At 45.4% G+C, this 25,032-nt stretch overlaps 3 protein-coding genes and 1 long non-coding RNA gene across 11 annotated transcripts in view; 2 read left to right on the top strand and 2 right to left on the bottom strand.

Moving 5' to 3' along the window:
- Nucleotides 1–925: 925 nt before the first annotated feature.
- COIL (coilin) lies at nt 926–6,560 on the bottom strand. Its single transcript, XM_085077584.1, has 7 exons — nt 6,284–6,560; nt 4,192–5,362; nt 3,790–3,876; nt 3,213–3,260; nt 2,503–2,578; nt 1,689–1,777; nt 926–1,297 (listed from the first exon to the last, which is right to left on the bottom strand). The coding sequence occupies exons 1-7, from the start codon at nt 6,532–6,534 to the stop codon at nt 1,208–1,210; spliced, it is 1,812 nt and encodes a 603-aa protein (XP_084933710.1). The 5' UTR covers nt 6,535–6,560; the 3' UTR covers nt 926–1,207.
- Nucleotides 6,390–18,470, top strand: SCPEP1 (serine carboxypeptidase 1). 4 transcript variants are annotated; one of them, XM_085077589.1, is made up of 13 exons: nt 6,390–6,408; nt 7,646–7,791; nt 8,628–8,717; nt 9,422–9,577; nt 10,021–10,095; nt 10,298–10,370; nt 11,287–11,324; nt 11,495–11,623; nt 13,104–13,188; nt 13,959–14,072; nt 14,730–14,867; nt 16,183–16,346; nt 16,458–18,470. In XM_085077589.1, the coding sequence occupies exons 2-13, from the start codon at nt 7,717–7,719 to the stop codon at nt 16,521–16,523; spliced, it is 1,203 nt and encodes a 400-aa protein (XP_084933715.1). In that variant the 5' UTR covers nt 6,390–6,408; nt 7,646–7,716; the 3' UTR covers nt 16,524–18,470. The 4 variants fall into 4 exon arrangements, with proteins under 4 accessions (XP_084933715.1, XP_084933713.1, XP_084933714.1 ...); XM_085077587.1 differs by lacking the exon at nt 6,390–6,408 and adding an exon at nt 6,601–6,703; XM_085077588.1 differs by lacking the exon at nt 6,390–6,408 and adding an exon at nt 6,994–7,012.
- A 1,880-nt stretch (nt 18,471–20,350) lies between these two features.
- LOC146429485 (uncharacterized) lies at nt 20,351–24,280 on the bottom strand. Of its 3 annotated transcripts, XR_014855577.1 has the most exons (4): nt 24,009–24,280; nt 23,478–23,659; nt 22,536–22,681; nt 20,351–20,580 (listed from the first exon to the last, which is right to left on the bottom strand). It is a non-coding gene; the product is annotated as an uncharacterized LOC146429485 (long non-coding RNA). The 3 variants fall into 3 exon arrangements; XR_014855575.1 differs by lacking the exons at nt 20,351–20,580; nt 22,536–22,681 and adding an exon at nt 22,900–22,994; XR_014855576.1 differs by lacking the exons at nt 20,351–20,580; nt 22,536–22,681; nt 24,009–24,280 and adding exons at nt 22,900–22,994; nt 23,753–23,922.
- RAB11FIP4 (RAB11 family interacting protein 4) overlaps nt 23,540–25,032 on the top strand; it is a 113,187-nt gene continuing 111,694 nt past the window's right edge. For all 3 annotated transcript variants that reach the window (XR_014855574.1, XM_085077579.1, XM_085077578.1), the window contains exon 1: nt 23,540–23,683. Coding sequence is in view for 2 of the 3 variants with exons in the window: in XM_085077579.1 (XP_084933705.1) it covers nt 23,540–23,683 (144 nt within the window). In the remaining variant the exon portion in view is untranslated. The remainder of the gene's footprint in view (nt 23,684–25,032) is intronic.

Here is a 25,032-nt window from a genome sequence, read left to right as displayed (position 1 = left end):
GATACTTGCATTTAGCTTTTGCAGCTTCCTAAGAATTAATAAGTAATGATTTCCCTTAGAAAAACAATCTTTCCATTAATCCCCACTGTCTGAGCATGACTCTGATTGTGTCTGACGTCTTCTTTTCATCCAGTTTGCAAGAACAGCCACACAAGAATCTAACTGAACTTTTCTCTAAAAAAACAAACCCTAGCATGAAATAACGGGAACTGAAGAGAACCACGATACACAAATTCATTTTACTTGTATAAAAATTATTCCTTCACAAACAAGACACTTTAGTAGGAGTGATGCAAAAATGCAGAGTGTTTTAATGTATTCATGCACTAGGTCAGAGTACATGACAGCTAAACCATAATGTACAATTTTTCAAGTGTTTGTATCTAGGGTATGTTTTTTACCTCTATAAGAGTCAACTAGCCAGGAGAGGAATTACCTGAAACTGTAAGACTTGCCAAGGCTACAGAGGTACAAGGTGTCCCCTGAATGCTAATAATTAGAGCTGTCAGTGCAGTGCCCTGCCAGCACCTGTGACCATTCTGCTGCTGGGAAGGGAAGGAGAAAGGCAGCACAGAAACTTCAGCACTTACTGGGCAAGCGGGTTTGCTCTAAAACAAATAAGAAAGGCTTTTAGAGCCTACACAGATTAACACAGGGGAACACAATTTTGCCAGGGATTTGTGTTGTATTCCACTGGTTCTAAGCAAAGTTGACAGTTACCAGTTCTGCCTCAACATTACAGAAGCTTGAAATCTACAGGCTTTTCTGGACATGTGCAGGTGAACTCTGTAAGCGACTGCCGAGTCACAGCATTTGTATGACACTCAGCAGTGGCAGAGGAAGAGAAGTGCACATCAACAATATTTATAATTAATTTTTAAATTAAAGCAACCTCTGGCAGTTATACAGCTCAAGCCAAACCCAGTCCCAGTACAAGGTTGTATTTTATCTTTTAATCAAACCATTCCAGTTCTGCAGCTCGCAGCAGTAGGATATAAACACTCAATCCCAACCGATCTGTATTAGACTTCCTATAACAAAGTTCTCATGTATTACATAAAAACATAGCCTAAGGGAAAAAAGTGTTTTTCTTCTGGCCTACTTCTTTTCAAGACAGTGATATCCACCAGTGCACCTGCCACCCTCAGGACCAGAAGGCAGCATTTCACAGAACAAGTCCTTACAATTGTTCACATTTTTTCACATCCTAGATGGCTCCATTTTCAACGCTGGATCCATTAACTGGAGGCTCCACAATCAGTCTTGGCTCTATCAGTGCATCCCAGCTTTCAGTTATCTGCAAACAAACCACAGGCAACACTCAGCAAGTCCCAGCAATACCAGCAGATGCAATTTCTGTGCCATTATGCACAGAAATATCTTATTTGCCTAGACCTGAACAATGGCACTGCTGAACCAAGATCACAGCTCCTCCTGTGACTGATCCTACTGATGAAGCTCAACCTGCCTGATGTCCTGAGTAAGGACAGATGCAGGTAAGAACAGGGATGAAGTGATTATTGTGATGTAAACATGCCTACTCTCGCTAGAAAGGAACAATTATTTTTGCTTCCATTTATTTTGACCAGATGCATTATTACAAAGGGAATGAGGTGAACAGAGCCAGAAGCAGGGCAGCTGTCAGCTCTGCAGAGCTGGGGACAGAACTCAGAGCAGGCCCCACATACCTTCGTGTCCTGAGGCACTGCATACTCAATCAGCTCTGCTCCATCTGCAGATTGGTACACCAGGTCGAACTTCCCTGGCTCCTTAGCACCTGAAAAACCAAACAAACAGCTTTTAACCAAAGAAAGTTTAAATGTTTGGCACAAAAGTTGATCAAAACTGGTTTGGTTTTGGGGTTTGTTTTGGGGTTTTTTTGAGCTCAGTGTCTGAGTTCATAATTGTAACACAGAAATCTTGACGTAAAACTGAATACCACACACCAAAATGAAGGTAATTATCCAGTATGATTACTCACATGAGAAAGTCAGTATGTTGCTAAAATTTGAGAAAAATGCTCATATGGTAATTGATAAATTCTGGCTTAAATGGTAGGATACTCAGTTTCAGAAACTGAGTATCAGTACTCAGTTTCAGAAACATTCACCATCTCAGGTCTCAGGAACTGCACTTTGTCATTGCAGGAACTCACTTCCACACCCACTGAAAACAGTGGCATTATGATCTCACATTTTCTCTGTAGTTCCATATAATGATTTTCAGAAAATGAAACCACAGCAGAGGTGAGTTACTGACCACTCAAACTGAATGACAAAATTTGATTTTGTAAATACCCATAAGCACCTTTCAGTTCAATCAGCAAGGATTAGAACTTCTCCACTGAAACAGACTTTTTGGGGAGGGGGTGAGGAGGGGAGGGGTGTGTTGAGAATGAACCCAAGGAAATTGGGAATACTCCTGAAACATGAAATGTGCATTGGACTTTTGGTTTTCCAGGTGACAGCACGTAACAAGCCCTTGGTGTCCCCACATACATACATTGTCCTGCTGATGTTGAAAGGATCTCAAGCTCAATCTGCTTTTTTTCAGCATTCCAACCGATTATTTTTGCCTCCTTCACAAAGCAACAAGAAAAGAATCAGGTAAGACACTTCAGCACTGGATAACTATTCCATATTTGCAACCACCGTGCTACCTGACTGCTGCCAGAGGAAATAAATATATTTGGCTATCAAATTTTCCACTCTCCATGTATAAGATCTGTGGAGAATTAATGCTCAGCAATCTGTAACTACTGTCACCAATAAACCAAAGTTACTCCTTGTCACCAACTCTGCAGTTTAAATCAGTACTTACCCAGAAACCAAGGTACCTGAAGTAGCAACAAAATTTTACTTGCATCAGTTTCAGGAACTTGCTTTGATTTCAAACTGCAGTAGACTCAAATACAGCTAAATTTTTCTGCTTGAAGATCTGCAATTTTTGTCATCTCTAAAATATTAATGATCATTAATAATGCTTGCAATTTGTGGTTTGGTTTTTGTTTGGTTTTTTTTTTCTTTTTAATAACTGCTACACCTTTCAAATTTTCAATTAGTTCTGGCTTCTAGAGTTTTTTTTACTGCTGCACCAGGAATAGCCTGTGGAGTCAACGGGATGCAAAGAAAAACACTGCACAACCTCAGAATATTTAAACAATACCTCATCTATAATAGTTCTGTGAGTGAATCAAGGAAGAAAACCAGTACCTTGTAGTCTGAAACTTCAGGACTGTAATTTTCTGTTAGTTCCAGGCGCTGGTGAAAGAAATAAAAGCAACAAATTGAAACTTTTCCCACTCCTTAAAGGTTCCATCTATCTCGAGACAGTTTCTTCAGCAAGAGAAGTCTCCTAGTCCTGGAATCTGATGCCAATCATGGTCCCAGGTAAACTTCCAGGACTTGCTGCTCCAAATTTATGTTCAGGTCAGGCTGTGTGAGGAGATCAGATGAATTCCAGTCTCCCTCACTGCAGGGATTTCATTTTCATTTACTTTTTCATTTTGCAGTGGAGTGTAATTATTTGTATGGTAAGATTTGCAATAACTGTAATAACGTGCATAGAAAATCACATTGAAGTGACAGCAGAGACAATACTTCTTGTGTTACACAAACACTGAAAGTCTAAAGAAATGCACTTAACTTCTGTGTATGCTGTAAACATTTGTAAAAGTCAAAGCCAGGCTTTACAAGAGAATTTTTTAGAGAAACTATTAGGTCAGAAGCTTAAGAGCGATGCCAATTAATCAATTCTAGCCTAACATTCAGTATTTCCAGAGTTCTTTACCTTAAAGGCAATTCTTTCTCCCACTTGGGGTGGAGCAGCTAGAAGAGGTAACACACTATAGTCTCTCTTGGGAGTCTCCGTGGGATTCTGTGAAACAAACAGTAACCCATTGATGTAATTACTGTATTAATGAAACCAGAAGACAATGTTCATACTCTATGGATTTCAGAAAGCTCTGAGGACAGTAAGGTACATGCTTTGTTTTGAGATATATAATATGATCAGTTGATGGTTATTTCACAAACACTGCTTCAGGCTGACAAATGGAATTACAGTAAATAAAGGTAAGATCAACCTTTACCCCACTAATCTGTGCTTTTAGAAATTACTCTCATCCTACAGGCTTTCTGTACAGTTCAAGCTGCAAGAGAAAGGTGACCTCTGCCTGTGTCAGTCACTCACCTGGACAAGGACAGAGGTGTTTGTCGCAGGTTCGTTTAACTGCCTCTGTTTCTGGCCTTCACTGCTGTAGTTATAGAAGAAGCCAGGGTTTGTTCCTCTCCCAGGGCCTTGGCCCCTCATCATCCCACGGAACCCACGGCCCCTAGGTGCTCTCCAGAAGTTCTCCTCTCCCGTTCCACGCCCCCTTCCACGGCCTGGGCTGGCGAACGCTCCTTGCACACTGGCTGGCAACTGTTTAGTGCAGTTCCTTACTATGGAATTACCCAGTCCAGCCTCTGCTGCAGATTTTTTAGTGACAGGTGTGTCTGAATCTGAACTGTCAGAGTCTGAAGAGGAGCTCTTTGCTTTGGGAGCCTTGGTGCTGGCTTTTACAGCCACCACATGGTTTGGCTGCGATTTTTCCTTTGCAGTGTTGTCTTGTGCTGGTGTCACCTCATCCTCTGAACTCGAGTCAGAATCTGAACTAGAGGACGGGGGGGTTTTAGCATTTTTGCTAATTGCAGTCTTAGTCTTTTCAGTGTTAGACTTTACAGTCACTTTATTAGTTTTCACATCAGAATTTGAAGCAGCTTGGGATTTTTCTTTGGGAAGTGTTGCCACTACAGGTTTATGGGAAGATTTATTTTCCTTTACATTTAATTCACTGCTGTCACTGTCAGATGATGTGCTGGAGGAATCTGAGGCTCCCACCCTCTTTTTTTTGGACTGTGTTGTGATCTTTTTGGTGCTACTTTTACCAGAATTTAGAGAAAAGCTCTCATTTGCCCGTTCTAAAGCCATCTTTGCTGCAGCCTTTGTCTGCTTTTCATCCTTCGTTTTTGTTGACAACTGCTTCTCCCTCTCTGTTTTTTTAAACTTTTTAGAATGAGCAGTAGAGCTCTCTTCCTTACCTTCCGTGAGTCTACTTCTTCCACTAACTTCTTCCTTCCTTTTTCTTTTCGTGTACCTTTTTTGAGAGTCCCAAATATCTACAGAGGTCTCTTCCCTACAAGAGGAATACTCAAGGTTATGCTTCTCCTTTTTCTTCTTCCTTTTATGCTTGCCTTCATTCCTAGAGAATTCCTCCTCATCCTGCTTGTGTCTGTGCCTTTTTTTGTCTTCTTTTGTTGTGTAAGTAAAGCCATCATCTATCTCTTCATAATCATCTGCAACTATCTCTTCCAATTTTACTCTGTAAAAAAAACCAAACAAAAGCCACCATTTAGCATAATGAACACTTTTCCTTACACATTAGCAGCTCAGAAAAGTTCCTCTGGAGTGAAGATCCTCCAGCTCTTCCAGGGACAGTCTGGAGTCCTCCCTGCAGGCACAGGCTCCCCTTTCATCCTCAGGGACATTTCCAACCGCTTGGCTCCCTCCAGCCCTTTTGGACATCCTGGGGTGTCTCAGGTGTCTGTGGCACCTGGCTCTCGCTCCACTGCTCAGGGAAGGAAGAGCTCAGTCCCCGGGGAGACTCCATCCCTGTCCTGCTGTGTTCCAAGCCCACAAGGGGATTCACAGAATCCCAGAATGAGTCACGCTGGAAGGGACCACGGTGGGTCATCTGGTGCCACCTCCCTGCTCCAGCAGGGCCCCCCCGGAGCACGGGGCACAGGATTGTGTCCAGGTGGGTCTGCAATATCCCCAGTGAGGGACACTCCATGCACCCCTTCTGGACAATCTGTTCCAGCACACGGTCCCTGCACGGGGAAGAAGCTCTTCCTCGTGTTCAGGTGGAACTTCCTGGGCATCAGCCCGATCCTCATGGCACCCCTTTAGATACTGACAGACACTGAGGAGGTGCGTGTGTGGGACTGACTCCTCAATCCCTCTGTCCCCGTCCCCATCCCGCTGTCCCCATCCCCATGCCGCTGTCCCCATGCCGCTGTCCCCATGCCGCTGTCCCCGTCCCGCTGTCCCCATCCCGCTGTCCCCATCCCGCTGTCCCCGTCCCGCTGTCCCCATCCCGCTGTCCCCATCCCGCTGTCCCCATCCCGCTGTCCCCATCCCGCTGTTCTCATCCCCACCCCGCTGTCCCCATCCCCGTCCCGCTGTCCCCATCCCCGTCCCGCTGTCCCCATCCCGCTGTCCCCATCCCCATCCCGCTCCGCACCGCAGCGAGTCGTTGTCCCGCACCAGGCGCGCGCTCTCGGCGGGCGGCAGCAGCGCCCCCTCGAGGAACAGGCTGAGGCGGGCGCGGCGGCTGAAGCCGAAGCGATGGCGGATGAGGCTGAGCAGGTCGGTAACGAGGCGCGCCTGGCCCGGCTCCAGCAGCAGCCAGCACAGCGCGCAGCCCGGGCTGGCCGGCGGAGGGTGGTCGAACACCAGCCGCAGCCGCACCGCGCCGCCGCCGGCCGCCATCATGGAGGAGGAGGAGGAGGAGGAGGAGGAAGGGGATGAGGAGGCGGGAAGGGGCGGGGCTGAGGGCGGGCCTGGGGGCGGGGCGGGCCAGATCCCGTGACCGCGGGCGCTGAGGGAGCGATGTGGCTGCTCCGTGCTGAGATCGCGCTGTCCGGGCTGCTGCTGGCGGCAGGTATGGGACGGAGCGGGACGGGACGGGAGCAGAGCCTCCGGGCATGACGCTCCTGTGTCCCGCGGCCGCTGCCGGGCAGGGCTCGGGCTGAGCGCGGAAATTCTGCTTGCCGGGGTGGAGGTCGGGAGGGACGAAGAGGGTGGCGGGAGCCTCGGCCGGAGCAGCACAGCCTGGCCACTGTGGCTTGGAGAGCCCTTAGTGCTGCTTCTCCAGTGCGCTGCTGCCGTCTGCCTTGATCCAGGAGATTAAGGGATGGAGTGTCAAAGATCCGTTCTGTGTCCGAGATAGACAGTAAACTGGCCGCTTAAGGTGACCAGACGTTACTGCTTTAACAGAGTTTAAATTATATTTTGGGTTCCTTCAGAAGTGAGCCTGTGTCTGTGTGTGCTCTCCCTGGGGGCTGTAAAGTGATGTGATCTCCGCAGACACGCAGGTCGAAGTGCTGGGATGAGCTCGGTTGATGGGATGATGGTGCCAGGAACGCAAGGCTGCGGGTTCGATCCCCGTGCGGGCTGTTCCTTTAAGAGTTGGACTCGATCCTTTTGGGTCCTTTCCCACCCAGAATATTCTGTGATCCCTGGCGAAACTGCAGCTGGTGTGAGTTAATCCATCGTGGCTAGTGGGGCTTTGCCTTCAGCCCAGGCCTTGGAAAGACTTAAAGAACAAATTATCCCAGCGATTGGGCTGTTGTTCCAGCGGCAGCTCAAACACAGGGATCTGATAAGGAAATACTTAATTACACACTTCATTCATTGGCGATAACTCAGCGGCGGGTGGGGGTGTAAGTATAGGTAGGTTTCTTACAGTAATTTTTTTAAATAGGAGTAACATTTCTAATTATCACACCCAAGATTGAAATGTAATGTTTTGGAACAAATGTGGGGGAAAGCCCAAAGCTGAGCCTTTTTACCTAGCTGACTGTTATTTTTATTTCCTCCCAAGGTGTAGTTCTGAGGCAGCCCCAAGAGCCCAAAGAGCTGTGGGGATATGTGCAGGTTCGGAGCAAGGCCCACATGTTCTGGTGGCTCTACTATGCAAATAACCCAACCAAAGACTTCACAGAATTACCTCTTGTCTTGTGGCTTCAGGTGAGGTTTGGTGAGAGACACCTAAGTGATTATTCTTTCCATCTGTGCCTGGTTCAGTCTGATATATGGTATGGTGCAGCTGTACAGAAACAGGATTCAAAATTGCCTCGATCTAAATGCCGTGAATGAGGTGTTGAATTGGGGAAAACAAGGATGATTTCATTCTGCAATTGTGGGATGTTCTCAGCTGCTCACCTTCCATTGCATTGGATTGCAATAATAGAGGTTGTTCTTTTCTTTTATACAACAGTAGTGATTTTAGTGCATTGTAGTTTGACAGCTTCTTTCCTGGACAGTTTGAAGTCTAAAAAATTTTCAGTGAGAGAGAGATTTATGATGATTTCTAAATGGAAATAATCCCAGTTTGATAAAAGTGGTGGCGTGTTCTCCATAGTACATTTCAGAAGTTAATGTTGAATTGAATCACTTCAGGACTTGGTCTTGTTTTTCTGAGTTATTTCATCAGAGTGAAACCCACATGCTGTACATGCTGGTAAAACTAATGACTTGCAAAGTCCAAGTTAACTTTTGCACTCCATATTCAGGGAATAAGGTTTTGAATCTGTACTCACATAGCAGGCAGCTCACCAGAAGCTCTCACGAGTGGGTGAGTGTTTCTCTGTTGAATTCTTGCTTTCAGAAATGGCACTTGTGCACATAACTAAAGACCGTGAGGAACAGAGCCTGCTCTGCAAATTGCTGTGTAGTGCAAAAGCCATTTTTAAAAATTTGCAGTCTGTCATTCTACTTACTGGCTTGCTTGTCTTTTCTTTCCATCTGTCATTTCTATGCCATGCTGCCTTTTAAATTCTTTGTCATTTGGTATTTCCCTGCAGGGAGGTCCAGGAGCTTCAGGCTGTGGATATGGGAACTTTGAAGAGATTGGTCCGTTAGACAAAGAACTGAAACCAAGAAATACAACCTGGGTACAGTAAAGAGTTCAACTTCTAATTAATAATTACCAATGTTTGTTTGCTTGTGTAAGCAAACAGGTCACTATGCAAAACACACGCAGAATAGTTTTGCATTTAAAGTTTAGTGGAACTGTAATATCTCAAGCTAAAATATCATGGTTAATAAATTAGCTTATAGGAATAGCCTTGTTTAGAACTGAGGGATAGACATATTAATTTGATCTGATTAAATATGTCTGGTCTTCCATGAAATTATGAAATGCAGGTGTCTGGGAAACAGAGAGCAGGGAAATTGTAGAGTTTTATTTCAGATCACAGCTTCATTGTGTGAAGTCACAGAGCTTTTTCTGGTGGCTGGCAGTGTAAAACCTATGGCTTGTAATTACAGGTCCAGTATGGCCTTCAAGGGAAAACAAATTACAGCTGCCTGTGAAGGTGGAAGTTTAATTAGTGCAATATATTTGTGCTCTGAGCTACCAATAGTCTGAAGCACTCCAGAGTTCCCTAGGTGACCTGCCCTGCATCACTGGGAGTTTTTGGGTATATTTCTGGTTGCAGATTGGGCAAATTGAAAGACCTGCTGTTGCACCTAATTTTTGTGCAAGTTTTTTCAGGTCCAGGAATTTGCTGGCTCAGTTAATCATTTGTGCTGTCAAAGCTAAGTTTTTTTGCTGGTGCAGAGCTGAAGTTTTATACAAACCTTTCTGCTTCTACAGTTGCAGGCAGCCAGTGTCTTGTTTGTGGACAATCCTGTGGGCACTGGATTCAGTTATGTGGATGACTGTAGCTTGTTTGCCCAAAACCTCACCACAGTAGTTTCTGATATGATGGTTTTTCTTGGCGAATTCTTCAATTGTAGACCAGAATTCCAGGTGAGTGAATTGAATTCTTGTTTATCTTTGTATTTTTCTTTGCTTTTAAATAGAATTCAAAAATAATTAGGGAACATTGTTCCAGATGGGCAGTGTTTGGTGCAGGTATAACCACTGTCTCTTACTTTCCACATTTCAGAAGTTGTATCTTGAATTTGGGGCCAGTTAGATAACCATTGGGGTGGATTATTGCCTGTTGAGTGATCTGAGCAGCATATATAGGATCACAGCTGCTTATAGTTCTAAAATACTTCAGAACCAACCCCAGCAATCACCAGGATGTTATGGAAACCTTACCTGCAGCTTAAAATAAGAAAAATATTAAGTGTTTGGTAGTGAGAAGTGAACAGCTAGGATCTGGGTCCCGTGGGATGTGGGAGATGGGTGGAGGTACTTTCTGCCCTCCACCCAACGAGTTCCTTGTGTGGCTTTTCTCTCCCCAGACCATCCCATTCTACATATTTTCTGAATCTTATGGAGGTAAAATGGCTGCTGGGGTTGCTTTAGAGCTGCACAAGGTAAGTACTGGGAGGATATAGTTCACTTTTCACTTTGAAACATCATGTTCTACAAGTAGTTTTATTTTCTACTCACAATTTCACAATGCTACTTATTTTTTTCACTTAAAGAGAACTGATTCTAGAGTCATGAAAAGCTAACTAAAAGTTGATTCCTGGTTTGGTGTTTTGTTTTGTTTTGTTTTTCCTCTTATTCACAAAGGCTGTTCAAAAAGGGACCATAAAGTGCAATTTTATGGGGACTGCTCTTGGAGACTCATGGATTTCTCCTTTGGGTATGTTTAAACTCCTCAGGCTGTGGATGATTTGTTGTTGTTATTTTGTTTTGTTGGTTGTGTTAATCATTCCATGGGTGCTTACAGTCAAAAATGCCGTCCCTGCCTTAAGAGAATTAAATCTCCAGTGAGTCTGGTAAATAAAAAAAAAAAAAAAACTCAGCCTTGCAAGCTAAGTATGAAGAATCTCCCTTTAGAATGTATCTAGATTAGGAGAAGTCAGAAAGCAAGGTCAGTGAGGAACACACTGCATTTGAAGTGGAGGGATGGTGAAATGTCTCTACACATCTCCACAGCCTCTGAGGTGTTTTGTCAGAGTCCTGCACTTAGTGTGGCCACCAAACAATTCACAAGGCTACAAGTGAGATTTGTCTGCTGGAGGACAAAAAGCAAATTAAAGGGCTGCTGGTCCTTCAGTGGGACTGGCAAGGGGAGGCCTCACAGAGTCTCTGCAGCACGGGACAATACCAAGCAAACCCTTATTTGTCTGCTATCATCTGATCCTTGAGAATTTACAAACAAACTTGTTATAAAACAGATTTGTTTTATAACTCAATTTTTCCCTTGTGGCTTTTGCAAACCATTCAGTTTAGATAATTCCCATCTTCCTGTTCAACCTCTGCCCATGTTCTGGCAATGTGCTGCAGTGTTGGGGGAGAACATTTTGGTAAAAATGTGGTGGCTGCTTTAAATAATTTTCACTGATTCGCTCATAGGGGATTAATGATGTTGCAGGATTTGTAAAGAACCTGCTCTGTTGTATATAACCTTAGGGTTAAACTGAGCTGACTGCTTTTTTACTGATTAATTCAGCTCTATATATTTTTATCACAATTATTGTTTCCACAATAAAGGAAAAGTAAGTTAAATTGTACTTTCAAAAGTTTGATGTTTGAAATCTGTTCTGTTTCTTTAGATTCTGTGTTATCCTGGGGACCCTACCTTTACAGCACAGTAAGTACCTTCTTAAACTCTTGGTCCTCACCTGATCCCTTGTGCTGCCATGCACTACAAATAGGTGTTGAATATTAAGATTACCTCTTGGCCTGAATAAAACCTTGAAAGCATAGAGGCAATAAATGGATGTGGAATTGTAATTAAAGCTGTCCTTCTTTGTCTTCCAGTCTCTCCTTGATGATAATGGCCTAGCAGAGGTGACTGCTGTTGCCAAAGAAATAATGGATGCAATAAATAAAAATCTGTATGGGCTGGCCACTGAGCTCTGGGGCAAGGCTGAGAGTGTCATTGAAGAGGTGAGATCTTTGATTAGCATTAAGAACTAACTGCTGCCTGGGGAGGCACACAATTTCAGGTTATCCTTTCTATGAGTGTTGAGCTGGAATGAATTCTCCAGCCCTCTGCCCAGTATTTTGCCAGTATTTGTTTTTTCCCAGTGCTGATGTAAAGGAGTGTTTGCTGTGCCCCACTGTGTGAGTGATAGAGGAAGTGGGTGGGGCCTTTTTGGGCTCCCAGTATTGCATTGAGATTTCAACCTGGCACACTACTCAAATAAATGCTCAATAGATGCAGACAATTGGTCCTGTTGAGTTCCAGAGTTTCAAATTAATTAACCTATATCTCCTGGAAAGCTTTGAATATTGAAAACTGCATTCAGCAAGATACAAATTTCAATTTAAGCGGACATCTCTATTTGAAGAACTACAGCAGGTGCACAGAATGGAAGTTATGGTCTGTTACTGTGGGTCACTGCATCTCATTGCTGTGCAAGTTCCAGCTTAAAAGATTGGTAAAGTTTTGCTTTTGTTACTTCTCTTCAAAGGTTGCTCCAAAACCTCATTCTTAGTTACTTACCATTCTTTAGCACACATAAGGCTCTGGCTTTCTCAGACAGAAAGGCTAATCTAGAGCCACTTCATTTTTTTGCTCTTTTTCTTTAGGAGTTGTTTTGAGTTTTTTTCTTCTTTGTTTCATAACTGACAATTATGAACATGACACTTGCACACAGTTGGTTTCAATTCTTGCTGTTTGGACAGAACTTTTTGGCTCCTCTTTCACTTTTCAAATCTACTTGTCTTCTCCTGTCAGTTGTGATTGTGCTGGCTGATTGGTTGGGAGCTGATTTCTGACCGCAGCATCAGTACTTTAAAAACTCAAAAACTGAGTAAAGCAAGACTTCAAGAATGTGGAGTAACTTCTCTAATGGCAACAGTGATCATGCTTGTCCCTGGATGCAGGTGGCCTCTGTCAGGTGTGTCAAAGCTGCCAGTCTGCAGTTCTTGGGCACATCCAGCTGTCAGCAGTTCCAGAAGAAGGGTGGCTCATACCCATCACCACGTTTCTGAGGAAGTATTTTAGATTTTGGAGGGTTTTATGTTTGGAGGATGTTGAGCAAGAGCAGCACCAGACTTGACCTGGCAGTAGGGCCTGTCTGAAAGCATCACCTGGCACTGCAGCTCTGTCCTGAGTAATGCAGGGTAAGGCTTCCTGTGGCTTCATGGCTGTTTCAGAGGAATAAACATCTCTGGCACAACCCACGTGTGAACAATACAGGCTTGAGGAATCTCTTTCCCACTTCTCAAAGCAAATGTAGAACTGCAGTTTTTCCACAAGTATCTTGCTGGTGTGCAGGTAAAGTGGCAGGTCACAAGGTCCTTTATTTAGGATTTACTTACCTCTTTTTTTTTTTTTTCCTTTTTTCTTTTCAGGAAAGACTGTGCCTCGTATCTGAGAAATGTTTTTGTTAGTGTTACTGAAATTATCTTGTGTTTTCAGAACACAGACAATGTGAACTTTTATAACATCTTGACTAAGGAGGTTCCAGAAGTGAAATCAGATGAACAAGAAAATCTCCATCTCGGTAAGTTGTATTTAAATACTTGAGCTTCTAAGGCCCTGTGTGTCCATTCACATACCTTCAGCTCAGACCATGGAAAGAGCCTCAATTTACCACATCCTTAATATGGGTGTTTATATTCTCCTGAGCAGAACTTGTTTGCTGTTGCATAAATAGAGACAGGTAGGAATGTGGAACAACCCTATGGATTACACCTCCACCTATACATCCTGCACAAATTACAGCCAGGAAGCAGGCAACATAATTGCAACATCATTTTATGACCTTTTAAGTTACTTCCTCTTACTGTCTTTCCTTTCTGTCTTTAGGACAGGACACAAAAATGTCTCATCAGTATAAACAGTCTGATTAGACTCTTGCTCCATGATTTTTGAGCATCAATGTGAAAAACACACGTGTAGAGTTTCTTTCAAGCTCTTTTTCTGTTGGCTTCATGAAGGAAAGTGAAATTAATTCCTGAAAGTAGAACATTGCAGCTCAGAAATAACTGGTCTGTAGAGAAGAGCCAAGTGGCTAAAGCAGAAGCTGATGTCCAGAAAAAGTGCTGTGTTATCCAAAACTAGAAATAGATGGTTGGGTTCCTCCTGTAGCATCTCTGACCTAAATAAGAGCTGACTTCAGTGGTTTTTAGTAGAAGTAAGCAAATCTCACTCTGTGGTATTGCATTTTCATTAGAAGAGGGTTTGTTGGCCATGACTGACACTGCAAATTGTTATCTGTGCAGGATGATGTCTTAAATGTGCCCCTGATCAAAGTGTGTTCTCTTTCTTCAGTGCGGCTTTACCAGCGCCATGTCAGAAAAATGCATCAGAGCAGCCTCGATGAGCTGATGAATGGGCCCATCAGAAAGAAGCTGATGATCATTCCTGACTGTGTGAAGTGGGGAGGTACTTTCCTGTCGTCTGTGCACCTGCTGAGTCCATTACTGCTTTTTACAGTATTGCATCCTGTAGAAAAATACTCTGGCAACTGGTCACATTCAAATGTTGATATCTGTGGGGCTAAGAAGGGGATTTCTTCTCAGAAATGAAGATGTCATGGTGCAGGCCCATGGGAGCAGATGTGGTTCTGGTTCTGATTCTGCTACTCATATCTATCTTAAACCAAGTAGCAAAAAATACAGGGGGAGGGAGGAAGATCCTCTGCATTTCAGCAGCTGGTTTCTGTCTTCATGCAGTCTTGCTGAACTTCCTGTCAGCGTTTCTCTGCCAGAAGTCTGGTGTCATGTAATGATGCATCATGTGGAGGAGAAGGTGTAAAACAGAAAGGAAGGCTTAAAGGACTGATGCAAGCACCCTGTGTGTGTAAATAGGAGCCAGAAGCTACAGCACTGTCTGAGAGCTACAGCACTGTCTGAGTGGGACCACAGCTGCTCGCTGGTCCTCTGGTTCCTCAGATTGATAAATCACTGGTGCCACTTTGGGGCTAGCACTGGCTTTTATGCAGCTGTGAATCGCATTTTAGAACCTTTAGCCCATGCTTCTGTCCCAGTTTGGGGATGACATCCTTCATCAGTTAAAATTTGTCTTTCTGGTTCCAACCAGGTCAGTCTAAACAGGTCTTTGAGAACATGGCTGAGGACTTCATGAAACCTGTCATCGATATTGTTGATCAGCTTTTGGCAGCCAATGTCAATGTTACAGTCTATAATGGGCAGCTGGATCTCATTGTTGACACCATGGGTAAGGAACTTCTTGACTGGGGGTTGAAACAGAACATGTGGTGAGTAGAATGGAGTTGCCAGTATATTGGTACCTACATTTCTCCAGTCTCCTGTGCAAACCTCTTATCTAACCAGCAGTGCTTAAATACTAGTCAGAAATTAGCAGCTCTTAGGATGTTTTGCTTATATCCCTCTGAGAGAGGCAAATCCTTTACCTCCATTATACTGTTGAGAAATGTTTCTGCAACATCAGTAATTGCTTGTTTCAGCAAAGCTAATATTATGCACTTAATCCTCCTGGATAGACACATAGATGTGGATGTGTGAATGCTCATTCATAGGCAAAGAATGCTGGTGATTAATGAGGGAGGGTGCAGAATGATCACACTGCTCTCAGTGTAGGCTCCTGCACGCCTTGGGCTTTGTTTGGCCCTTGCTACTGGCGAGATGCTGGTTTGCTCCAGGGGCAGTTTGGGAGCCAGGCCAAGTGCTGCTGAACTGCCTCACAAGGCTGCTGTGCTCCCTTCCCCTAGTTTTTTCTCACTGAGTTAAAGAATCTGCAGTCGCAGACTACACAAACACCTTCCTATGTTGTGAAAGGCCTTATTCTTTGTCTGTCTCTGCCCACTTAGATATTCAGATGCCCTTCATGAGCAACACAGCAATCAATAAATCCAGCAAACAGAGTATTTAGGCTGTCAGAACAGATTAGCAATTAGTGATGCTCCAGTTTATCACATTTTGGTCTAAAATTGAGCTGTAGTTAACATGTAAATTCTTCCAGTAGTTCACAGGTAGGCTGAAGCTTTGTCCCCCTTGGAATTGATCTTGTTGCTGTCTTGACCTCCACCTCTCTAGCAGCACCTGGAAACAGAAAACCTTTCCAGTCTCCCCTCAGTGAGTGTCTAACAGAGAAATAGTGCCTCTTCTGATTTCCAGGAGAGGGACTTGGTGTGGCTGGTCCTTGTCCATGGCAGGACAGTCAAGGTGTTTGAAGTGCAAAGCAAAATACGTTGGAATTTCTAGGGCTGCAGGGCCTCCAAGAAACACATGTCTAAGTCCATTTCATAGACACCTTCACTGTTTACTTTTTACCTTCTCCCTGCATTGGTTTGTTTCAGCTTGTCCTGAATTTTCCTAGGCATAACAAAATTGTTTTTAGGATCTGAGCCCACAGACCCTATGCTAACTCTGTTGTGCTGGTATCCAGTAGAGTGGGCATCCAGCTGAGCTGGACTCCCAAGTTGCTGTGGAACCAAGTATCAGTAATGACCAATACTGTAATGACCAATTACCAGTAATTGGTAATCAATCATATCTCTTACCTCCAACAGGCCAGGAGGCATGGATCCGAAAACTGAAGTGGCCTGACCTGGACAAGTTCAGCCAGAAGAGGTGGAAGGCACTGTATGTGTCTCCAGAATCCACTGAGACAGCTGCTTTCCACAAGGCCTATGGGAACCTGGCTTTCTTCTGGATTCTCAAGGCTGGACACATGGTAAATAATAAAGTCCCTGGGGTGGGATCAGCAAGAAAACTGAGGATGTGTGTGTAGCTGCTCTCTGCTTCCTTCCAGCAGCTGCTTATCCTGTGCGTTTCTCTGTGCTAGGTACCAGCTGACCAAGGAGAGATGGCACTCAAAATGCTCAGGATGGTGACCCAGCAGCAGCACTAGGGGAGGGGAGGTCAGCTGGCCTGGCTTCCTGCCCAACACCAGGGCTCTGGAGGAGTGTGTGTCTGGATCCCAAGCCAAAGGAGGCACAGTGGCTGTTTGGACACACAGCCTCTCTCATCTTACTGATAATGTGCACAAGTGCTTATGGAAAGGCATTTTTTCCCTTGAATGAGTTACTGCTTTTGAATTTTTAAGCTGTGATTTGCTGCCTTAACTCTGTTCATAAATGACTCTTCCAGAGGAAAGTTCCCTATCATAAAGAACAAGCCCTGAGCCTTTGCCTTGGAAGGATTTTGTGCTCTTGCCCTTCCCTGAATGCTCCCTTGTCTGTTTGCACACCAAGAGTAAAACTGATTTGACTTGATTTGCTTTATGGTCCTCTGGGAGAGCTGACCAGCTTCATGAGGTTGTGGAATGTTCCTTCCTTTGTCCTCAGGCCTCTGCTTGAGTCACCTGGCTGGATTACAAGCTGAAGACATGGAAATGCCAGGACAGAGACCTGCCCTAGAGGAATCACATCCATCTCATCTTGCCTGAATTAGGATCCAGGATTCTTCAGACTTCCTGTGCTATGGAGAGAGAAAAGCATCCCCCAGAGCAGGATTTTACCCTTTTCATCTGACCATTTATTTGTTTTCATTCTCCTTAATGCCCATCACTCAAACTCTGCCTTTAGCCTCAACACCTAAAGCACATCTGGCAGGAATTCCTGCTTTTCTGTATCCTGAAGCAGAAGGCCTGTTAATACCCTGTCGTTGTACCAAAGAGTCCCAATGGACAGAAGTATCTTAAAACCTCCTGGGTTTAGCGTGAAGAGTGGAAAGGAGCATTATTTGAGCAATAATAACATAATTCTGAAAGATGATAGCAGTGTTTAAAAGAAGGATATACAAAATCTTGATCCATGTTTTTTAGAGATTTGTTTTTTAAAGTCTTGAAGAGACCTATTATTTTGAAACGACTTTTTTTTTTTCTATAATACATAGTTAAAAAGAGACTTGGTCAGACATCATTTGACTTTTGCTATGGAGCATGAAGTCAGTGTTGTTTATTTGATTCTGATAGGAGGCACAACAGCTCCTTCCAGCTGTCAGAATCCTAAACAAATAACAACCTCTCAATTACTCCAGCCACTGAAACTGTCAGGAAATGCCTGATAGCATTGGCTTAGCAAGGACTGAGGCACAGTGCTGTGTGAACACAGAGGCAATCACCAGCAGCTGCACTATTGGTACCTAATAATTGCTTTCCTTTCTCATGTTCACTTCTTGTATTTTTGAGGACTTTAGCAATGCAAATCCAGATTTGGTTTTTTTAAACCCTTTTTTCAATAAATAGGTCTAATTCATCTCTCTTCAGCATCACATTGATTTCACTGCTTGAAAATGACATCTCTTTTATTTTGGCTTTTAGATGAGCAAGAGGAGGTTGCTATCAGTGTGTAAATTTGCATATCTGCATTCTTGGAATATTTTTAAATAATTTGCCAAGCAAATCAGTATGTTTTTGCCTGGGTAATGTGCTGTTTTAAGCTGGGATAGAGTTCATTTTCTTCCTAGCAGATAGTATGGGCTCTGTTTTGGATTAGTGCTGGAGACAGTGTGATAACACAGGGTTGTTTTTAGTTGTGGTTGAGCAATTCTGACAAGGCTTTTTCTGCCCCCACCAGCGAGGGAGCTTTTGGGAGCACAAGGAGTTGGGAGGGGACACAGCCAGGATAGCTGACCCCAGCTGACCCAAGGGATGTCCCAGACCATGTGGTGCCATGCTCAGCTGTGGGAGAAGAAGGAAGAGAGGACACTGGGAGTTTGTCTTCCCCAGTAACTGCTGCATGTGATGGAGCCCTGCTTCCCTGGAGACAGCTGCACTCCTGCCTGCCCATGGGAATTGGTGCATGAATTCTTTGGTTTGATTTGCTTGTTACCGATTAAACTGTCTTTATTTCAACACATGAGTTTTCTCACTTTTACCCTTCAGAGTCTCTCCCCCATCCCACTGTGGGGGAAGTAAGAGGGCAGCTCTGTGGTGTTTGCTGGCTGGGGTTACGCTGTGACAGCAATTTGAGTTGGCTGGTCCTCAGTCCTGTTATATACAATATTCTGCATTAATCCTAAATTATTACTAGGGAGTTGATAGAGGAAAAAAATTGAGAAGTTGTTTTCACCAGAAAGCAGCATTTAGTGCTGTTCTTACCCTTTATCAAATGGGACATTGATTCACATTGCCATGGGCTGGTGCTCAGTCACAGGCCTGAGGCATCTGTTCCTTGTCCTGCTTTGTTTTAGCTTCTGCAGGGTTTTTCTGTTGGCAGAGACAGCTTGTGAGAAAAAAAGATGGTTTCAAGAAGGCTGGTGGTAACAATTTGTTGGTTTTAGGGGCTATGCCAAATGGAAATGTGCTAGAATAAAAACACTTGCCAATGGAGACAAGCTTTAAACTAGGGTTCATCTAAATGCAAACAAAAAAAGCAACAATCCTTTAGCATCCAGGAAGATTTGTTCTGTTCCAGCAAAGGCTTTGTCACTGGTGTGTCACAGCTCTGGATCATCACAAAGGTAGGTCACCTGTCCAGCAGATGCTGTAAGAAATCATTGCTTTGAAAGGAGTTCAAGTCCCACTGTGTATCTGATTAGCAGTGACAGACTTTGTCCACTTTGATTTCATGCACTGTGCCTTTTCCAGATAAGGGCAGCCACTTGGCAAATCCATTAGAGTGATTCATTCTAAATATTAATAAGATTTTTTACAGATGCTGGATCAGTCAGGAGAAAACAGCCCAGTGTTTGTATTTCAGGCTCTGATTGCATAGGTAGGCTGACAGCCACTGACTTATTTTGCTCACCATCAGCTGAAGTTAATTTTCACAGAAACAAATCTCTGTTAAAATCAATAATTCAGCACTGCTTCTTCAGCATGAACAGTTTTGGTTTTCTATACCAATCCACCTTCTCCAAGCCAGAGAAAAACCTAAAAGTTTCTTTCAAAGCCACAACAAAAGAAGAATGTCTGTGTATTAAGGCAACATGGAAATCTTGGAGCACTTCCTCATTTGTCATGTTGTGTCTATTATCCTGTAAATATTCCTGTGTATGGCAGCACAAATTCTATGTGTCACTCCTGAACTCTGAGACATACTCATGTTTTTCCAGAAGGGATTCAGGAATGGAGTAGTATTTTATCTGGCCCACAAACTGATGAAGAAACAGTAAGAACTTGAATAGAGCAGAGTTCACCCTCACCAGGTTCCTCTGAACCTGGCTTTGGCATTTGCTGTGTAACAGATTTGGTAGTTAAGGAATTACATTTCTGTAGCCAGCTCTACTAAAACTGCAGATTTTATTTATTCAGCTATTGTGTTGTTGATCTTTGATAGGATGAAATAAACAAAATTGTAGAAACTTTATTTGAAACAGAAAGAGAGAACTCTTAACAGTTTATATGCTGTGTTATGGGGGAGTTGGGCTAAAGAAAATACACAGGCTGGTGCATTCTCACACTATTACAGCTGCTAGATGATTTTGTAGATAATTCATTTATTTTTTAAACAAATTGAGGGAGAGAAGGGAGGAGAAAAAAGTCTTCAGGAATCTGGGGCTTAGGTGTGTTAATGTGATTCGCTTGTTAGAGCCAGAGAATAGCTTGGCTGCTGCTACTGCACTGGGTCTGCTTTTCATGGGGTTGTCCTGGAGTTTTAAACATTTCATTGCTTTCAAAAGGTTGCCAGATGCCATTGTATGTTATAATCTGAGGGAAATGTAAGCCTGCCCAGCTACTTGGAGCCGGTCAGAGAAAAGTGCCTCCTTTCCCTGAGGCAGCAGGGAACCAAGTAGAGAGTCTTGGCCCCAGGGCATCTGGAGGACTGTGGGGCTTGGAAGAAAGAGCAATCTTGTCCATTCACCTCTGCTTTACATATTTTTTTCTTGCCAGCCTCGGCAGGTGGATGCCTTGGGTTGGTGACAGATGTGCAGTGGAGTGACTGGCCACTCGGTGGAGTAAGGAGACCTCGGAATGCCATGGGAACACGCTGGCCTTGCCATCTGCACCCCTGGTGCTGTCCCTGGAAACAACAGGGAATATTCGTGTGATCCTGTGAATTCACCGTGGAATCAGCTTTATGTGAACCACGACAGAGGATTGTTTAATTTTAGCAATAACTTCAGGAGAACAGGTAGTTTGGTCTTTGTGTAGTATGCGTGCTGTAAGAAGAAACAAATAAGACATTAATGTGTTTGAGTTTAGTGCAGTTGCTCTCTAGCTGGGCTCATCTAGCAGAGTTTTGCTTATGCCTAATTCAGAATCTGGTAAGAATGCTGTTGAAATCGAGCAAGAGCATTCATACTGTGTAAAATTAAACGACTTTTACAAGGTGAGGTCCCATAGCGCCTAGAAGATTTCAAAGGAAGATGCTTGCTTGTAGAAGCATTTCCCCAGAAGTGTTTGGTTCACTGTCCTGATTTTAGCCCCCATGGGACACCCCCAGCTTTCAGATCCCAGACCTGCACTGACAGCATCTCTCATGCCAATTCTCCCAGCGTGTTCAGTGCTGTCAAATCATCTCCCAGCTGTCAGATATTTGCTCAAAATATTCAGCTGTCTGTAATGACAGCTTCTACAACCTCTCCAGCTCTCTTATCAGCTTCATTCCAGTGCTTGCTGGCACTCAGGCTGTCTGTGGCAGTTCTTGGACTTCAGCACTCATTCCCCGAACTACAATGTCCAAATCTTAATCTTCTGTTCTTCCCCTGCAACCACATGTGCTTCCAAATTAGTGCAAGAATGGCACAGATTTTAATGCTGACAGTTTTGGTCTAAATCCGTGTTGCCCATTACTTGCGTATCTAGACCAAGTTCCTTTATCTTCCAGCAGAAGATAAAGAAGAGTCAATGGAAATTAACTGGATTTCATGAAACTGAGCACAATCCCTCTGAGGTGTGGGAATACCTTCTCTGGTCATGACAAACAGGAATATTCCTTTTTGTTTTTTCTTTCTACCACAATATTTAGTGTGACTCTACTTCCCAGACTGGGCCTGCACAGCTGCCCTCCTGTACACAGGGAGAGCAAGGAGTCACTGAAGCAGTCTCAGCAAACAAGGTGGGACAGTGACACAGATGTGCTTTGAGCCTTTTAAGAGGTTGAACTCCACTTCAGAGCAGTTAGACTGACAGAATCTGATTCCACAGAGGTGTCTTCCCACAGCTCCAAGGGGTACCAGCTCACAGATTTTTGAATAGGTGCCCCTGAGGGGTGTGCTGAGCTCAATCCCCACGTAACCTGAAGAGTTCAAGGGTCCTGAGATAAAAGCTAAACACCCCCACATCTTCAGAATCCTGCTCTAACTAGATAGCTTCAGAGAAGTTTCCTGATCAAATATTCTGCTTCTCTTTTTCCTTTCACATCTCCTGATATCTCTTCAGAAATTCTTTGCTTCCCAAGGTTCACATCTGATCTCTGCACTTTGATTTTTTTTTTCCAGTCTGAAAAGACCATTTAGTACCTCAGTGAGGGAAACGAGAACTCTTCCATGGCTTTTTATAAAAATAAAGGAAGGTGAAAGTGGCAGAGGCTCTGGAACTAGCTCCTTATCTCTCTGTCTGAGGGTGGATATGTGGGCAATTGTATTGCTGTCACTGTGTTGTTGACAGCTGACTTACAGGCTGCAGGGCTGTCTCGCCAGCCTCTCTCCAAATCCTGAATTTGCACATAAAAGGGATGGAGAGACTCTTGCTCAAAGAAAAAAAACTTCCTGAGAACACATTGGTTCCTACAAAAGAGCTGAATTTGAGCAGCTTGCTCTAATCATGGGATTTTCAGGGTTGTTAAGGGCCATATGGACCCCTCTTGCTGCAAGAAGCAAATGAATGGATACTGTCTCGATTCAAAACCCACTGCACTTACATGGTCATTTTAGTTGGACAGCTTTATCAATCACCTACAGAATGTCACTCAGTGATTGATGATCACCTGCACTCAGCATCTACAGCAGGAAAGGAGCGCTGGCAAGTGAGTACCTGAGCCTGACTCAGCCAGAGCTCCTGCCTCCCCAGGAGCTTGATCCATGATGCCTGGTCTGAGGCACAGTGCAGAAATCAGAACCATGGCTGGTCTCCCCTCTGGCAGCTCACCGTGTGGGCTTCAAAAGCAGTCCAAAAAACTCCTGAGAGAAAGAAAAGGGACAGAGCAGAGAGATGAAATGAAAACCCAGCCACGGAGCACAGCAGTTGCAGAAGGCTTTAATGAGGAATCCTGCCAAGGCAGGGCCATCCCTCGGTTGCCAGCTGTGTCTCATTAACGCGAGGGTGGGCAGTGTCAGTGCCCGGCCGAGGCCAGCCGTGAGGGGATCCTTGCCGTGCCGCTGCCTGCTCGCTTCAGCGAGCTTGTCCTGCTTTGCTTTAATTACCCCTTAACTCCCTACACTCGGGTTTCTTCCTCTAGCCTAGACCTCTTCATGCCAGGATCAATGGCTTTCCCTGAGAAAAAATACTGTAGTTGACTGGTGTTTTGTTTGGGGCGTCGGACTGAGGTGTGGAGTAGTGAAGGGGCTGCGAACGAGTCCGCCCGCTGCCGCAGAGCCCAGGGGATGCCAGGGCGGCTGTGCCCCGGGCTGCTGCTGCTCTCCTGTCCCTCCTGCTTCGCTCCCTGGCTCCTTGCTGGGTTTCGCTGCCCTCGCCGCTGTTCCCGATCCCGTCCTGCTGTCCCGTCCCGCCCCGCTCCCGCCCGGCCCTTCTGAGGCCTCTCCGCTGCCCGCGGCGCCCCCTAGCGGCGGCCGCGCCTCACTCGCTCCCTCAGCTCCATCCTCCAGCTCTGCCCTATTGTTCTCCCGTCCCTCGCTCCCTCCCTCCCTCCGCCGGGGCTCGCGTCCTCCCTCCGCTCTCCTCCATCCCTCCCTCCATCCCTTCCTCCTCCTTCTCGCCGCCGCTCCCGCCCCGCTCCCCGGAGCTGATGTCACGCACCCGCTGAAGGCGCGGGCGATCATGGCTGCTGCGGCCGCGGCCGTGCCGCCGGCCTCCAGCTAATGCCCGCGATGGAGCCGGCCAGCCTGCTGCGGTTCCTGCGGAAGCTCAAGGAGGTTTTCGACGTGTGCGATGAGGATGCGGACGGGTTTATCCGGGTGGAGCACTTCGTCGCCCTGGGGCTGCAGTTCGGCCAAGGCGATGAGGTGAGTGCGGCGACCCCCGCGCAACTTTCACCTGCTGTGCCTGGCCAGACCCCCCGCCCCGTCACCCACCTGTCCTCACCGCGGCCCCCGTTCCTTCGGGAGCCCGGTTCCTCTCTCAGGGCAGCCCGGTCCCGCTCCTTTCGGGGCGGTTTCAGCTCCCTCTGTTCCTCGGGGTGTCCCAGAGCCCTCCCCACGGCGGCCTGGAGCCCCCTTCCCTCAGGGCCGTCAGCCGCCTTCCCGCGGAGCGCTCCCCACAGACAGCTCGGCTCCCTGCTTTCCCCGAGCATCCCCCGTCCCTCGGGGCAGCCCAGACCCTCGCGCTGACCTGTTCCCCTTTCCTTGGGCTACAGGGAGTGCTCGGGGGTCGCGCTGCCTTCCAGGGGCTGTATTTATTATGGGTTTTGTCCGTCCTGGCTGAGCCGAGCCCTCCCCAGTGTGCCGGGCTCGGAGGGGCGCTGGGAGCGGAGCCAGCGCGGTGCCGGCAGTGTGTGCACAGTCAGGGAAGCACCTGTCCAGGCACCCCAAAACCGCCAGGTAACGGGCTGGGAGCGAGGGCTCCATGCATCGCTCCCTCCCTGCCTCCCTCCAGCCCTTCAGTGACACAGCGTAAATCTGGAGTCGCGCCACCGGTCTCGGCAGAGCCGTTGCGTCAGTGGGACCAGAGTAAATCGTGACATCAGTGTGGATGGGAGTGGGATTCGGGCCAGAGGCGATGAGGGGAGCGACGTGCGCTGGTTGGGAACAGTTCCCTTCAGTGATTCAATCAAGGGCTGCAGCTCCAGAGAAATGAACCGGCGAGAAATGCTTTCCTAGGAGAACTCTTGGGATGTTGTGCTTTAGCGTTCAATGCTTCGCAATGCGCCCCAGCAACTTTGGGTGTCAGGGAGGTGGAGTGGAGTTGGGATTAGGATGGGGTTCAGAAAACCAAACAACCCTTTAAACTGCAATAAAATACAGTAATGTGAGGAGCTAATAAAACGGTAGTTTATAGAGGGATGCCAAAGAGGCAGCAAAACCAGAGTGAATTCACAGTGATTGTTGGAGCAAATTGCTTATTTCTGGCTTACCACTCTTAATGAAACACAGCTTGTGAATTAAATCAGCAAATCAGGAGACAGAAGGCTTATTACTTACAGATAGTCACAGGTCTTAAACATTTTCTTAATGAGAAAATGGAGTTTCTGGTTTTAACAAGCAAAATAAGGAGAAATGAGTAATAGTAACAAGTTCTATTGATTTTGGGTTTTGTCTCTTTGTGTATAGTTTTATATAAACTAATTGAAGTATTTTTAAACCCTTACTGCCAGATACACTGCATCCAAATTGCTTTTTGCACTACTGTGTTTATT

This window comes from Lichenostomus cassidix, chromosome 18 (genome assembly GCF_008360975.1).
Source record: "Lichenostomus cassidix isolate B80296 chromosome 18, HeHo_3.0, whole genome shotgun sequence".
NCBI classification, from domain to species: Eukaryota; Metazoa; Chordata; class Aves; order Passeriformes; family Meliphagidae; genus Lichenostomus; species Lichenostomus cassidix.
The sequence above is the reverse complement of the archived record's forward strand: the minus strand, read 5'-3'. Positions and strand labels throughout refer to the sequence as shown.

Coding starts and splice junctions, on each gene's coding strand:
- COIL (XM_085077584.1), bottom strand. CDS start 6,534: ATGATGGCGGCCGGCGGCGGCGCGGTGCGGCTGCGGCTGGTGTTCGAC. Junction 3,261..3,789: donor GAGAAAGAATTGCCTTTAAG/GTAAAGAACTCT, acceptor TTCTTTCACCAG/CGCCTGGAACTAACAGAAAA. Junction 1,298..1,688: donor CAGTGCCTCAGGACACGAAG/GTATGTGGGGCC, acceptor GTTTGTTTGCAG/ATAACTGAAAGCTGGGATGC.
- SCPEP1 (XM_085077587.1), top strand. CDS start 6,652: ATGTGGCTGCTCCGTGCTGAGATCGCGCTGTCCGGGCTGCTGCTGGCG. Junction 10,371..11,286: donor CTCATGGATTTCTCCTTTGG/GTATGTTTAAAC, acceptor CTGTTTCTTTAG/ATTCTGTGTTATCCTGGGGA. Junction 16,347..16,457: donor TTCTCAAGGCTGGACACATG/GTAAATAATAAA, acceptor TCTCTGTGCTAG/GTACCAGCTGACCAAGGAGA.